General features: G+C 36.0%; 2 protein-coding genes across 11 annotated transcripts in view; one reads left to right on the top strand and one right to left on the bottom strand.

Annotated features, from left to right (window-relative positions):
• LOC106041756 (ran GTPase-activating protein 1-like) overlaps nt 1-16,673 on the bottom strand; it is a 140,366-nt gene that overhangs the window by 111,453 nt on the left and 12,240 nt on the right. The gene's annotated exons all lie outside the window — the stretch shown is intronic.
• The window catches only part of GLRA3 (glycine receptor alpha 3), a 90,979-nt gene that overhangs the window by 63,416 nt on the left and 10,890 nt on the right, over nt 1-16,673 (top strand). The window contains exons 6-8 of the mRNA XM_013190334.3: nt 1,585-1,722; nt 13,752-13,966; nt 15,591-15,737. Of these exons, the coding sequence (XP_013045788.2) occupies nt 1,585-1,722; nt 13,752-13,966; nt 15,591-15,737 (500 nt within the window). The remainder of the gene's footprint in view (nt 1-1,584; nt 1,723-13,751; nt 13,967-15,590; nt 15,738-16,673) is intronic.

Genomic DNA, 16,673 nt, shown 5'->3' with positions numbered 1-16,673 from the left:
TACTTAAAAGAATATGTCTTGTTTTTAGCATATTCATTTAGCCCCAACAAAATACCAAAGAGAGTAAGCCAACAGTCATCCTGAGTGCTTGTGAAAATCTTGAATAAGGGTAATCTCCAAAAGAAACAGAAAGAATCTAAAAGTATTGGAAACAGTTTTAAATTAATAGTCACTGAGTCTTAATTTATGGATACATTCAACATAGATCAGAAAGGATAAAGTGTGTTTCAGATGTGAGGCCAGGGCATTTTGACTGAATAACATTTATAGATATATTCAAAAAGTAATGAAGCCACTGAATACAACAAGGGAAAAATTTATGTCTGCACATCAAAGACTTTATTTCCCTCACTGGAACTCAAAATTTCAGTATTTGCAGGCAGACAGCTTCTCTTAGAATGTTCTGAACACTGTATTTAAACAGTGAATTGTTACTGAAAGGTTAAAAGATATTTCCAGTTATCTGTGGGTTATTCTTAACAGGTCATTAGCTTTGGACTAAAGCAGAAAATAAATGTTGCAAAGAAGCAAAATAGACAGATGAAAGCTATATAATTTAAATGTAAAAATGACACCATTCTTTTCCTTATGGTTCAAGCTATTATATGTGAGTCAAGTGTACCCTTGTGGTCCAAGCTATTTCAACTATAGAAGCCATTTAGTTTTAGATTTCAATCTTGAAATTGCACTTTGTCCAAAGCTATTAGATCCTGAGAAAATCTTAATGAAACCTGAATGAGAAGAGGAAGTAATTTTTTTTTTCAGTTGTCACAACTAGACAATTTATCCAGAAAAAGTTTGGAATAAAATGCCAGGGATATGCTGGAAAAATAATATATGACATATTCACAAGAAGTAGAGCAGTTTTCCCCAGTGATATCCAAAGCACATGTTAGCTGAGAGATGGAAATAAAAGGAAAAACTACTTGTCCTTTAAAAAGTCTGCCCCTTCAACTAGAGATTTTGCTGTTTTATTTAATCACACATACATGGGATAAGGGTAAGTGCAGGAATCTGAATATTAAAACTGAATACAACATAACAACATACTTCTACACAGAGAGAAGATACAATCTTCCTTGCAAGCTTTTCCTTGTTTTGTACCAGTTTCAGAGAAAACTATTTTTTTTCAATTCAATTAATATCTCACTCCTGGAGAAATTCTCGTTGTTCCCTTTCAAGAATATGTATCTACTTTAAGTCAGATTGAAATCAATCCATACATAAAACTGACAAACCACCATTTCACCCTATATAAGAGGAGAAGGTGATCTGAGAGTGATGGGGCTATCCTTCGTAGGCAAGGGAGGGTATGTTTAGGTCATTTTGATACTTTTGTTAACTCCATTAGAAGACTACCTAACTATTAAGATTTCACAAAGGATCCATAAAACTGGCTTTTTTCTAGTTCAGTATGATTTAGAATGGCAGATAATGCTTTTTGGTTAACAAGTATAAGGAGATCTGTCGTATTTTCTCCTTTTATGGCTTTTACTGAAGACATCACTATTTGGTATATCCCTGCTTTTCAAAGTTTGCAGCTGACTTAGAGTTTATGCGCTCTTTTTTTTTTTTTTTTTTTAGTTGGTTACACAATGAATGATCTCATTTTTGAATGGCAAGAAAAGGGAGCAGTTCAAGTAGCAGAAGGTCTCACTCTGCCACAGTTTCTCTTGAAAGAAGAAAAGGATTTATGTTACTGCACCAAGCATTATAATACAGGTAGGAAATAATATTAGTGATTAAAATTGGAAAGCCATTTAACATTTACTGTTATTTTGGAGAGTTTATTTACTTTTTTAATATTCTCACTGAACTCACAAGAAGGTTGAAACATACAGTTGCATTTTTCAGGACAAGGTAGTCTTAAATAACTGACACAATGAAATGGAAGTACCTGAAGGCTGAACAAACTTGTATTTCAGTAAGCTTTAGAAAATACATATTTGAAGAAATTCAGAAGTAATTCAGTCAGGAATTTAATTTTTTTCAGTGGATGCCATGACAGCATCCACACTGCAGGATCTGAAGCACTGCCAAGATCCAAAGTCCATACGCTATGTACTAAGCATGGCCTGGCTCCATCTGAAAAAAACTCTATCAGTATTTCTAAGCCCTATCTTTGCCCTAGTTCTTAATGGAAATCCTTAGTGTACAATGGCTAGGTGTCCAAACTAGACATGGCCTTCCTATAGCCAATGGCCAAATCTTCCTAAAAGATCCTTCCCATGGCCAAATCTTCCTATAAGATTTCAAATCTTTATAGTAATGTGATGTTTATCTCATCAGGACTGGGATTATTTGGGAGGGAAAAAAAATAACACTACTAACATAGCCATTTTATTTCTAATTGTAAAGAGAAAGAGAGAGAGAAAGAGAGAGAGAGAGAGAGAGAGAGAGCTGTTGTGATAACTGGAAAACCACAAACACAACAGATCTTCAAAACCATATAGCAAAGGCTACAAAAATATAGCTTCCATCTTCTCAAGGAAAAAAAATCCAAAAAATTAAGATTCTTTCAATCATCCATATGTCTCTCAATTTCTGTTCTCCAATATGATTCTTAATAGGTTAAACATAATGTGAAATCTAACCATTTTAAATAAACGGTTTATTTGGATTCTGCTAAAATGGCAGAGGGGAGAAAATTCAACAGATGGCCTTCATAAAGAATTTCTTGGCAGAGTCTAAGTAAAGGAAAAGTGCTTTTCAACACTGAGCATATCACAGGTGCCATGACACCCTAAGAGAGGAAAAAGTTTTCTAATGATTTCAATTTGGAATGGGGAGATATTAATACAGATGTTTGAAGTGTTCTCTAAAACAAGTAAGAAATATGTAATGCGCAGCTTTACCATACAAATACTAATATCTGTCTAATCCTTAAAGAGCTTCCAGAAATGGAGAAGCATATCCTATTGGAGGGTAATTCTTCCACTCAAACATCCTTTTATTAATAATAATATTCAAATTATTATTATTCTTTTCTTTGTAGCATAATTTCTAAGATAGACAAGAAAACTATTTCTGTGACTCTGTCTTCTAGATACATAGGCAAAATCTGCTTCATTTTAGGTCTCTCTTGCTTTTGTGCTATTTTAGCATGTATTTATAACTGTATTTCTATAAATTGTATAATGATGTTTTCAAACAAGAATCTATGGTAGAAAGTATTCTCCTCATTTTTCCAAAGTTCATTTGAACATCTTGTGTGATGCATCAAAAATACCTAACTCGGGAATTAAAACATTACTGTGGGACTTAATCTGATATTGTATAGAAACTTGTTTTAAAATGTTGATGATCATTAAAATCATCAGAGCTTAAAACTTTACTTTTGACCGAAATTTCTTTTTTTATATATATTTGTGAGCTACTACCTTCTTCTTCATAATCTTTGTTTCATGCCTGTCTGTTTAAAATGGGATTCATTTTCTTCCAAGCAGAAGCAGGAAAACATGCTGGGCCGAGGCATGCAACACACTAGGTTGCACGCGATAAACTTGCACTAATTTATTTTTTTCACTGTGGCCCTAAACTGAGCTGAGAAGTGGAAACAACAGATGCTATTAACTGCAGATAAGGTCTCATGGTTCCCAAAATGTGCCTGCGGGCAACTTCATTCACTTATCCCTGTGAACTGCTGTCACTTTTAGGTGGGAGAAAGGGTTTACTGGCATAACTCTAGAGTACAGCATGGACAATCATCAGTCTGTTAGATTTCCGTATTGCCTTGGCCAAACTGCATTTCTGCAGCCAAACGGGTGTTCTAAAATGCACATGCAGCTCACAGCCCTGAAAAGATGGCTGAAGTTCACAGAATCACAGAATGGCCAAGGTTGGAAGGGACCTCTGAAGATCATCTAGTCCAAGCCCCCTGCCAAGCAGGATCACCTAGAGCACGTTGCACAAGATGGCATCCAGGCGGGTTTTGAATATCTCCAGAGTAGAATACTCCACAACCTCTCTGAGCAACCTGTACCAGTGCTCTGCCACCCTCACAGTAAAGAAGTGCCCTCTCATATTAAGATATTAAGATGGAATTCCTGTATTTAAAAAATATTTATGTCTCTATTAAAAATAATAAAAATAATTGGGCCATTTCATTTGTCTTTAAAAAGTCAGTCCACTTCCAATACCTTGGAGGCCTTGGTGCAGATATTTACTATGGACTTCTGGCCACAGACTTTAAAAGAAGACAATTGTATGGCTGTGGGACTTACCTATGTCTGGCACATGGGGGAAATGCAATGCTGGGTGTCACTTGCTGTTAGGCAGAAGGGTTTGTCTTAAGCAGGGGAAGCAGCCAACAGACCTGCTCTAGGTTGCAGCACCAAAATTACAGGTTCGAATCTGAAATAACTTTGGCAGAGCAAAATACAACATACTAAATAAACAGGACTCTTAGAAGAATGCTAAACAACTGCTGCTGATATGCAATTTGACAAAATATCAGTTTTCAGTTTAAATTTAGTTACAACACAGGATGGAAGGCTTTTCTGAGACATCCTGTGAAACAGGAAAAAAAAAGTCTCTGTGAAATGAATTAACATGAAGCTTCAGGACAGTATGTCCTCATCACTGCATGCCTCATCAGTGTTTCATGCTCAATTTAAAGTGGATTACTGTAACCATCGCTTAGAAACCAAAGTCCTTCCAAATATAGGGACATAACAGTTTCAGCAACAGCACAGCATAATGGCTCATCAAATCTTGTGTTTTGAGTTGACGCAACAACGTTTTTGATCATTTTTATCTGCTTTTGCATCCAGTGGCATATCTGCAATAACAAACTTGGGAAATGAAGTAGAAGCATAACAACTAGAAAAGTCACAACATGTGACTCTTCACATTACAAGGATGGTCTTGCTTTACTATGTCTTCTTTCACTTCCTGTGTCACATGCATTGCTCCCCTGGGCTTTTATGCAGCATGCAGTTTTAATTTCAATCACAGGTACCAGTGGGTTAAGAGGGAAAAAAAAAAAAAAAAAGAAAAAAAAAACATACAAAGTCACAAATTCATACATAATTAGCATTGGCTAGCAGGCACACAAAATAAAATAAAATAAAATAAAATAAAATAAAATAAAATAAAATAAAATAAAATAAAATAAAATAAAATAAAAACTCTGAATCCTGAGTTGACTCCTACATCATGGATATTACCCCACACATGCACTTGAATGAACATCAATATGGCTCTAAGTGTTGTATGCAGCAGTCCTGGTGTTTTCAGCTGAGCTGTGGCTGCTACAGTCACCAGCAGAACTGGTAGTTTCTGTAACTGACCACTTCTGATGTCTCTGTCTCCGTAATATGGTAAATCTGCAATCTTGATGAAATGCCCACTTCCTTAACTTCATATTCCCTATTCAGCCTCCTAACATATATGGCCCAAACACAATTTTTCTTGTGAAATACAGAAATCTCCAAAGCTGCTCATTCCTTCACTGAAAAAGGAGAAATAATATACATTTTGAAAAACAAATATAGAGTTTGTGGCAGACTAAGGATGTGACCATCCCCAGACATATAAAACAGCATTACTTGCCTCCAACAGGGCATTTTTCCCTGAGGGAACAGACCTGGATTCTCACCCCCTCACTTATCAAAATTTAAACATTCTACCTTAAAGATTCATTGAATAAAAATTCATCAGCTGCCCTGGAAACAGTGACATCTAGATGTCCTTGCTATTTAGGTTGCTATTAGCTTCTCCTTAGTTTCTACTTCTCCCTTCTCTGCCATTGTTAATGCAGTGCAGCACACAACTAGTTTTCCACATCACACGAGTGCATCAGTGACCTGTATTCTACTTAATGCCTGTCAGGCTCCCAGGCCTTTCCTGCAGAGCCCAGCTTGTACCAATGCATGGGATTATTCCATCCTTGTTGCAGGACTGTTCATTTGTCCTTGCTGAATTTCATGAGGTTGCTGTTCCTCCAGACTATGGGAGTCTCTCTGAACAGCAGCTTGGCCCTCCATTTTGAGGGAATTGCAAGTGTAGATTCATCAAGATGGGAAAAAAGAAAAAAGACAAAAATAGATGCTCTTTTCCAAATTTATTTTCATCTCTCTTTTACTGCACTCATTATCAGTCTTATGCCAAATCCCACCTGCACTGGGATTTGTTTCTAAGCAAGTTATGTGAAGTCCCTTCCTTCCTGAGCAAGAACTGATGCAGGCTTTCTATGGCAGGTGACAGCAGCAGCAGTGATATCCCCTGATATCCTGCTGATATTTCCAGGCTGTGAGTTGAAAGAAAAGCTGAATGGTAGTACATTCCTACTTTTCTTTTGTAAATCTTGGCTTCATAGATACATAGACACCAGCCATATATTTCAGAACTTGTCTAATTCTACATACCAGACTCAAAAAAATCATAATTTCCAGCCAGACTGCATGATCAAATATAGAGCATAGATGTCATATGATGAGGAAAAGACAAGTGATTTTACAAGCAGATTTTATCAACAAAATATTTTCAAATTGTATGTTCTATTTCACTGCAAATTGCAGTGTCTGGATACTGCACTTACCCTGCACTTTTTTGTTACTCTGTCTTCTTCTTAGAGAGGTAAAAAATTATTTTAGATGACTTAACTTAAATGTAATGAATTTTATAGATACAGCCTCTTCAAATAACCAGCTTTGCACACATATGTAATTTATGGAGTTTCTTTTTTATTTAAGAAATTTAAAATGGGAGGGCAAAAAGGCAGAAAGTATTTAACCATATTTCGGTAATAGAAAAAGCAGAATCCCTCTCAAATGACTGCAACATTCAGGGAAGAATAAAAAGGAAGACCTTTTACTGAACAACATGAGCTCAGCTAGACCACTCACCTAATGGTGATTCTGATAATGACTCAAACAGGAGAGAAAGTAAAAGGAGCAGTACTGCCCCACGGGAAGATCAGTTTATGCACTTCATTCTCCTTCATGCTATCTGTGAAAATCATCTGCCATTATGATGGCACTGTGATACACAACACACTGTACTTTGTCTCCAACAGAGGTTAGTTGTGGTCTTATTTCAGCAGACATAGACCAGAATGAAAGCACATAACAAAAGGCAGAAGAAAAGTGCTGGTGGTCTATATGTCATTGCCTTTATGGCAGTACAGTTTTGTTTCATTCAGAGAATATGTCTGTTCTCAGCCAAATAGCTATTGTAGGTAGGACATAAAATTTTCCTCAGAAAATTTATTCTTAAAAATCACTTTCAAAATAACTTTCAAAAAAAAAAATATTTCTATTGGGGATTTTCTTTTTTTCATTAATCAAGTTTGTCTAAGGACACTTGGAGACAATACCCTCACTCTTACTAGAGACAATAGCAGCCTTTGCTGGGGTGATCCATCCTTTGTACTAGATAGCCTAAAACACTAGGGCTCACATCTGCAGGGCGCTTCACAAGAGCCTTGAATAGTCACAAGATTAATGATTTGCTTTCAGCACAGGACTGATCAAAACTTCATCCGTTTTGGGCTCTCTCACAGACACTCATAAATATAGACTAGCTTTCTACTACCTAGCACACTGAAGCGTCCCATCACAGGACGTCATGAGTGAAAGAACTGGCATTAAGAAAGAGCTGGAAAAATAAGGCAAAAGGGAAAGGCTATGATGGCCTGCAGTCAGATCATATTAGGTTACAGATGAACCAAATGCCTCCCAACCAAGTATTGTCACACACAAGTGAATGTTGTCCCATGATTAGACATTTGTTTTGAGTAAATATTGGTCTTCTTTTTCCTCCATATGAAGGTACATTAAATAGATAAGAAAATTCAAAGTATTGTGATGGCAATTAGTTAGTGAGAACCTGGACTCCAAGGTATTACTCATTACAAAACAGTGAAAGTCATAATATGCTGTAGCCATCTTACATCATTCATACAAACTGATTATTCAATCAAACAGATCTTGAGACTTGTAGTTGTTCCAGGTACTATTTGTTCTGATCCTTGCTCTAGGACTACCATCACAGTACATCAGAAATCTCATTTAATTTGTACGGCTTCTCCATTTAAGATGCAAGTAGAGCCACAGCTAGATCTTGCAGTGTGTGGGTGTCATTCCCGTCCACCCCCAGCTTGTTTGTTTTTTTTTATGTGAACATGATCCATATAAACTTCCATATGTGAACTTCATCCGTGCAAAAAGCTTTCAGGTTTCCTGTCTATAAAACCACTCTGTATAACAACCTACATGCACAGACTGCTGTACCGAAACCATAGGCCCAGAATCTCACACTTAACATCAGATAACTATGATGATATCTATAGATAAAAACTAATTTTATCTACATAGCTAAATAAAACTATTTTTTTAATCTCCCCACTTTAACTCATCTCTTCAGTGACACTTGTGAGATACCACACATTCATTAGACAGCTGTTGTTACTACATTCACCCCAGTCATCTGTACTGCATTTGCTGTTCCTTTCCCCCAACTTCCTGGTTTTTGAGTCCACCCATTATTTTGTCTTGGAAGAGTTTTTAACTTTTGCTTTTGGAAGAAAGGACTGTCTTTACTTTTCTCTCTATAAAGTGTGTCAGTTAGCTTTTGTAACGTATTCTTTTCCAAATAAAATGAGAAACTGATTTTTACAAGTCTAAAAATGGAAAACACTGCAGAGGTTCAGAATAGCACCTATAAATGCTCTGCCTAACATAATTTTCAAGCAAATTTTTAGACTGAGTGCTTAGAATCTTTTTTGGTGAGTAGAGCCAGGAAAGTGATTTTCAGAAGACAGACAAATGGGAGAAGCTCTATATTGTATTAAGAGACCTAAATCTAAGTCAGCCATCTAGGCTGAGCATATTCTAGCTGCTAAAGAAGTCCCACTCTCTCTTTCCTGTTCTCTATCAGTACTTAATATTATGCTAAACCTGTACCTCTAGCTGTTTTTCTGCATTCTAGGAGAAAATGTAGTGCTAGAAGAGAGGCCCATGATAACAGTTCAATTGCCCCAGAACTCCATTAGCAAATTTTCACAGCTACCAAAATTCTGGCCCTTGGACTAGCTGGCTGTTGGTCCTCGGTTGCTGGTACAAACAGATTTGTGTTGTCTATATCCATATTGAGAGATGTGTCAGAATCAGAATATAAAATATTCACTTCTCAGACTGTTATTCTGCAGGGCCCCATAGAAAATTATTCAGATTTATTTACATTACCTACTCAGGAAATATAAAATCTTGGCTTAAGTAAACAGTTTAATGTAATTTCATTAGGCCACATAGTCTTTTGGGACACAGTCCTCTCCCTTTCCATCAAATACTTCTTGGTAGGTCTGATACTAGCATTAGCAATAGTTCTTAATTCTTATAAGAAAAGTCAGAGTATGACTGACTAGTATACAAAGCAATATCAAGAACCAGTACCTTCAACAGATATCTTTCCATTCTGCATGGATTAACATTTAAATCTCTACACACTTAGATACCTTTTTTTGTTGTTGTTCATACTTATTGATTTTATATTTATTGTTATATTGTTGATCTTTAATAATTTGATAGTAATTTAGATATAATTAATCTTTATTAATTGTTTCTCAGGCATGCTATTTTCTTGGTTGTTTCTTAAACTGATTCTCCATTGTGAAGACTTTCTATGTAGCTACAGATACAGCTACTCAGCCTTTCTGGGAATATCAATTCCAGGAAGGAGTTTGTCCATTCCCTTCCAGGAATAGCAATGACCATGACATTGTAAGGGTAGAGTATGAAGAACTTCCCCAAGGGTTATCTTAAGGGTTGCCAAAAGAGGACAAATAAATTTAAGTTTTACCAGCTCCTGCCTCTGAAGCAGTTTGAGGCAGATGAGACTGAAAAAAAAGAGCCTTAATTTGTTGCTCAGCCTCAGCAAAACCACAATATTACAAAGGTTTCATACATCCCTCCTAACAACTCTCCTTGACATCTACAGTGCATATCAGAATGAACTAGTGCTCACCTTTTATGTACTGAGAATGAATTATTAGAGCAATGCTCTTAGCTGCTTCTCTCTCCTTCCCCAGCTGAGATGACTGCAACAGTATGTCTCTTCTGATCCATTAAAGCACTCAATCAAATAGATCAGACCACAGCTAACACGACTTTGAATTGGCAATGGACTACGGGAAGAGACTGGGCGCGCACAGCTGAATGATGGCTTCAGCTGGGAGAGAACTGCACAGCCTCTGCTGGCTGCCTCCTAGCTGAAGCCCACATCTGCTAGTGCAAATGTTGTTTTTCCACTCTGCTTCATCAGCCAAGTTTATGCAGGTGGTTCTGATGTCAGACAGGAAGGGCAAAAAGTAACATTACCCCTTCCACACTTAGACCAGCAACCACTTCAACCATGCTGCCAAGACTGACTTCTGGCTGCTGCCTTTCTTCCACTGATGGGAAAGCCGACAGTCATCAGTGGAAAACTGTAGAGAAGTGTCTACTTGGGTAGCCACCAGTCTCCCTGGGAAGTTGCCACCTACTAAGTTAATTCTTCAGTGTTATGCTGGAACAGAGGGGAGGAGGAACACAGTGATCTTAGCTGGGAAGAAGTGGCTACAGCTGAGAGGGAAATCCCAAGGCTGAGATATCAGGTTCCTATATGGACCGGCATGTCTATAAACTTACTGGGCCTAAGACTACGCAGGAATCTAAATCACATATTCAGTGGGGCTAAGCAAAGAAATTTTTCAACTTGGAAGCACTTTTCTTTTTTTTTTTTTTAGCTTGTTCAATGTTTTTTACAAAAATACAAAAGCCAGCCAAATAAAAAATTTTATTTCAGTATAACTCCTCTGACATATCACTCAGTTTTCATTCTGGCCTTTTCGTAATCTCCTTTCTTTCTCCTTTCCTGTGGATATTATATTTTCTAGTTATATCCCTTTCTTTCAGAATCACTTTTGTTTTGTGAGTATTCTGTTATCCACAGATATACCTATCTTTCTCCTTAGTTCAGAAGAATTTGAAAAGCTTGCAACTACATAAAAATAATCCATATCAGAATGAATATAGTATTTATTGTTTCTGGTTTAGGAGCATGTTATTTTTGCACAGAGATCTCTGGATTAGATCAAGCCCACTTGAGTACTCAGCAGAAAGACTCGGATCTCTTATCCCACATTTTGCTAAGTACAACCAATGTGCAATCCACAGCCAATGATTATTGACATTCCAGTTATGCATATATTACTCATTCTGTTGGTCCCTGCTTTTTTCTTCCTAGTTTGTTTTGAAAGAGGAATACGAAGCCCTAGAAGAAGACAATGCTGCATGCTGAACTGTGTAAATGTTGCTGACATGCTGCCAAATAAAATGGCTTTGAACGAGACCTAGAGAGGGTTGATACGTTCCTGTCACTCCATAACACCATGATTTACTGTGATTTCTGAGATTTGACTTAATTTGCTTTCCTATCTTCACTTTTTCAGATATCCCTGTTTGGCTATCTTAGAAATTCTCTTAGAACAACTGTAAATATTACAAATGCACATTTTCAAATCAAAGATTATTTTCTGTGTTGTATAAGAAAGCTTAAAAAGTGAGAAGGTGGGGGAAGGCGAGGGAGTTCTAAAGAAGAAAAAGAGCAAATATTTTACAGCCAGCATTTTACAAAATTATTACAATTATTTTACAAAAGCAATTGCCTGTCATGATCTAAATAAGGTATTAAACAAACAGGAATGATATTTCCGAGTTATGACTGCTAACGTGACATAACCATGACATAAAACCAAGTTAGCTTATTTTCTTCAGAGCTCATTATTATATGCCAAGCAATGAGTTGTAAGGAGGAGAGATAATGGGAGTTTAGGGTATACGATTTTGAGCCTATGGGGTAAAGAGCCTTTAGGATAATTAAAGAATATAGTCATTGAACTGCTGACAGGAAGAAGGGACCACTGCCATCCAAGAGTGCTGAATCAACAGAACAAATACGACAGAAATATAAATCTTCAGGGTAAGGACCAACCTGAGGTAAGAATATGATTCTGATAATGGTCAGTCAGTGGAGAACTGCAGGTAGTTATCTGAGCTGCACTGAACTGTTCAAAGAACGTATCCCATAGGCAGCATTTTGAAGAGACTGGAAGAGAAATATGGAGGAAAATCCTGTCCCTTTCTGAAGTAAACAGCAAAATTACCATTCACTTCATTAAACCAGTACTTCATTCCCTGACTGAAGCAGAAATCAGGTTTGAAGCTGGATAAGCAGATGGTTGAGCCAGGATTTGGGACACAAATTTCAGGAGTGCAGATAGGATTCAGAAAATGCTGGCAATTAGGAGTGGAACTAATAATTGAGCTGGCAGATATAAAACTCCTGTGGTATATCATGTCATTTAAAATTTGAACATGTGCATTTAATGGGATTTCATAACTGTCTTTTTTAATATGGTGTGGTTTTTGAGTTCCTTGTCAGAATACAAATTTCACGAAATGGCATCTACTATTGACACCATAGCAAGAATTAGTGGCCTGTTAAAAGAAACATTATGAAAGTAGAAAGTTCAGAATATAATTCCACACACTTATTATGCCTAGGATAAAAACATTTCATTTTGAATCTGATATTCAATTCTGTATGCCTAATGTTATTGTCACATCATAACATACAATATAATAAATATGACAAACTTATAAATAAATCTGATATATAGATGTTGTTAATATGATAAATATTAAAGCACTATTAATGAAACCCTTTGCTATAAAGCAGCATTTTGGGAAATAAAGATGGACTAGGAAAATACTATCAAAAACTACTGGAAAACATAACCCCCAAAAAATCATAACAATTAAGAAATAAATAAATAGATGGTTTTCCAAGTTAAATTTAGAATTAGGATCCTTCAAACAACTAAGAAATCTGTCATATATATATTTCTTGCTACAAGAAACTGTTTCACATATACACTATTTATAGTAACAGCATGGCCTTCAGCACCATTAATGTGTGATTAATACAAGCATTCAGCAGAATTAGAAAAATCTAATGAGACTAGGTCAAGATCTGTGAAAAAATCTAGAGCTTACAGGGTAAAAAATCTAGATAAGAGAAAACACTGGTCCTGCTTGTTGTGGCACTTCTATGAGCAGACAACAGAGTTTTCTCTTCTGGTTCAGTAAAATCAGCGGACATTGCTTGATGTTCAGTACTTGGGAAAATTAGGCCACTCAGTCAGTTTCCTAAAGTAGCCTAATTGCAAGTCCTCTATTTCTGCTTGAATCTCAGTCGTGGTTTTTAGTTGAAACAGTCTGAATGGGGAAAAAGGGAGATAATTTGCAGAATCTCTTATTGATAACTTAATGCCTGCACAAATGTCACTATATTTTTCCCCAATTCACTAGATTAAAGAAAAAAATAATTTAAGCTTAAAATTGAAACAAAAGATAATGGGACAGCAAGCCTTTTCTTTGCAGACAGCAATATTTCCAAACAGCAAGTGGGATAACAAATTTGATTGCAGAGAGTAACTTTCCTACATCAAAATGATTTGTGTTTCCATCATCTCTCTGTTTTTACAAGGAAGGAGGAGTTCCAGAGCTTATTCAGTCTTAAATTTGCAGGTTTTCAGTCCATTTTTTTTCCAATAAATATTCATATCATAACGGGAGCTCTATATATTAAAAATCACTGAACAGAAATCAAAACATTTAATTCATTAGAGAACATATATATTTCATGAAGTATAAATTCTTTAGAGAACATTCTATTTCTGCTGAACATTTCTTCTTTGTTATAAAAAGGAAAGTTTACATGCATTGAAGTCCGATTTCACCTTGAGAGGCAAATGGGTTACTATCTCATCCAGATGTACATACCAAGTCTCTTGATCGTCATTCTCTCCTGGGTGTCATTTTGGATCAATATGGATGCAGCTCCAGCCAGAGTGGCTTTAGGCATAACAACTGTACTGACCATGACAACACAAAGCTCAGGTTCACGAGCATCACTTCCAAAGGTAGGTAGGATTTCCTTTGTGTGTACCACATTAGTATAAAGTCATAATGTTACAGGGCAAATAAACACCTTAAGTCAACCTTATAATACGTTTTTTAATTATTAGCATTTACCATTCTGAAGCAGATAACTTTAAAATATTTAGGGTGTTTTTGAGCCACCAATCAATTATATTCTATTTCTCTTCAGACTCAACTGTTTAGCCAACCAAATGCTGTATACCCTAAACCCCAGCAAGTAATGAAAACAATGTTTTTCAGTACTAGGTAAATGTTGCTTGTTAGCAATTGACTAGCTTGTCCCTTTCTCGATCCCAATATCTGATGAAGTGTTAGCAAATATGAATGAATTTCTAAAGGTCAGAGATTCCAATCTGCTCTGAATGATATTCCTTTCCTGGAAACTGCCTACATTATGAATTTGCCCACAGTATTTATAAACATAATTACATTAAAATATAGAAAAATGTAAAGCTAAATAACTTACAAAAAGTTGTATAAAGAATGGTTCACTACGCAGTGTAAATAGCTTTAAGTATATTTCTGTGATTAGCTACTTAAGTTTTCTGACTTGTCCTTTCTTTAAAGATTTTCCTTTTCCTTTTAATTGTTATTCCTTGAATGTCTTCATTGCAGTTACTGGGAAAAAAAATGTGCACAACACAAACACACAAAGTCCTCTTTTGTATTAGCTTTACCATGGTATTTTTAGGGTGTCTGTTAATTTTTTTTCTCAGTAAACTAGATAACCCAAACAAAAGTTCATGTGCTTTGCACCTCAAGTGTATGGATCCAAATACATCTGAATGTAGCATAAACAGATAAGAAAATGGAACAGTATTAAACTTCAGAAAAAAGCAAGAATATAAGAGGTTACTAGAGAAAACTGCAGATGTTTTTGTCATGTTTGAGGCCTGATACTAGCTATGCTGGTTTAAATGATAAAACTCCTGTAAAACTGGACACAGAGAGCAAACTCATCCTACATTCCCAGTCCAGATTATGGACTGCAGCTGAGCTTGGCAAAGAAGCACTGTAGTGACTTCATCTATTCTGTAATTCATTTTCAGTACTTCCAGTGAGTCAAAATTTACAGGACTAAAAACCTATATCTTTAATTTACCATGACTGTATTAGCAGAGAATGAAAATATCAATTTTGCATCTACTTCCCTTCTTCCCCCTAATTTGTACTCCAGGAGCTTTAAATCAGCATAACAGAGTAATTCTCACTGGTCCCACTACAAGCTATTCTCTGTTTCCTTAGTATCTTTCACAGATCTCATTGGGAGAAATGGAGGAAGACTATGTGATCCTTGTGGGTTATTTGGTCTATGATCAAATATACAGTACATTGTATGATATATGATAAATTATACAGTATATGAAAAACATTACCTCATTTAGTGAGGTAAATAGTAGACATTTTGTAAAAGACTACACTATACAAAATAATAATTAAGGTATAAAAATTGCATTGCTGTCCCTCTTATTATCTCACTTTCATGTGAAGATTTTTTTGACAAAAATAATGTTGGGATTTGGAGATATTAATCAACTTCCTCCTGACATGAAATCACATCTGTGGTTTTAACATATTTAGTTTTCCGCTCTATTTTCTCCATAGGTGTCATATGTCAAAGCAATTGACATCTGGATGGCTGTGTGTCTGCTCTTTGTATTTTCTGCACTTTTGGAATATGCAGCTGTAAACTTTGTGTCAAGGCAACATAAAGAACTCCTGCGATTCCGACACAAGAGGAAGAAGAACAAGGTAAAGCTAACAGTATTCCCAGCTTTGAAAGAGAGTCTAAGGGATTGATTTATGTCAGGATATAGGCTTAATTTGGTAAACATACTGCTGCCTAAAGTGGCAATATAGATAAAATGGCAGCACAGAATGAAATTAACTCTAGGCAGAGGGTCATTACAAGGACTATGCACTGCATAAATCCAACTTGAATTCTCAAAAGAGGGATTAAGGGGGATTTAAATGAGGCATGGGCCATGTGGGAGCCATCTGCACAAGCATGAATTTCACTCTGTTAGAAGAGTCAGATTATACTTCAGTGGATGAATATTACTGGTACTTGCAGTAATTTGTACTGCATTGAGATTCAACAAAAAATATTCCTTAATTTCATTCTAGTATTCAGTTCAAAGACTTAACAGCTATGTTTCATGCATTTTTTTAACATAAAAATTACTTCTTCAATTAAAATCATCTGTGGGATATACATTTTTAAAGGTCTAAGAATGGTATTTTTTCCTTATGTTGTTAATTTAGTCTAAATTGCTCATATAATTAGCAAGGAGCTTTAACAGCAATAGTTATTTATACTTATTTTATGGCTGAAGCCATCTAGACTACTGGTAAAATAAGTAACTGGTAACATGTAAAGTCTAGCAGCTAAGGCTATAAATTTAAATTCTGCAATAAGCAAAACATTTTACAATACATAAAACTCTTACTTCTGATTTTTCAAAGAGAGAATACTTCTGCAACCTACTCATTAAATGAGTACCCACCACTGCTGTCACGCAGTGCCTTTCACAGACTTTCAGTCACTACCTAGAATACTACTATAGATAAATGTCTGACTGCAGTGATATGACAACTTCAGGCATCTTCCATTCCTAAAGACTTACCTCAATTTACTCCTTACATCACAAGGAGAAGTTTTTTACAGGTTGTTTCCCCTTTACTTAG

This window comes from Anser cygnoides, chromosome 4 (genome assembly GCF_040182565.1).
Source record: "Anser cygnoides isolate HZ-2024a breed goose chromosome 4, Taihu_goose_T2T_genome, whole genome shotgun sequence".
Lineage (NCBI taxonomy): Eukaryota > Metazoa > Chordata > Aves > Anseriformes > Anatidae > Anser > Anser cygnoides.
Note: the sequence above shows the minus strand (reverse complement) of the source record. Positions and strands in the feature narration are given on the sequence as shown.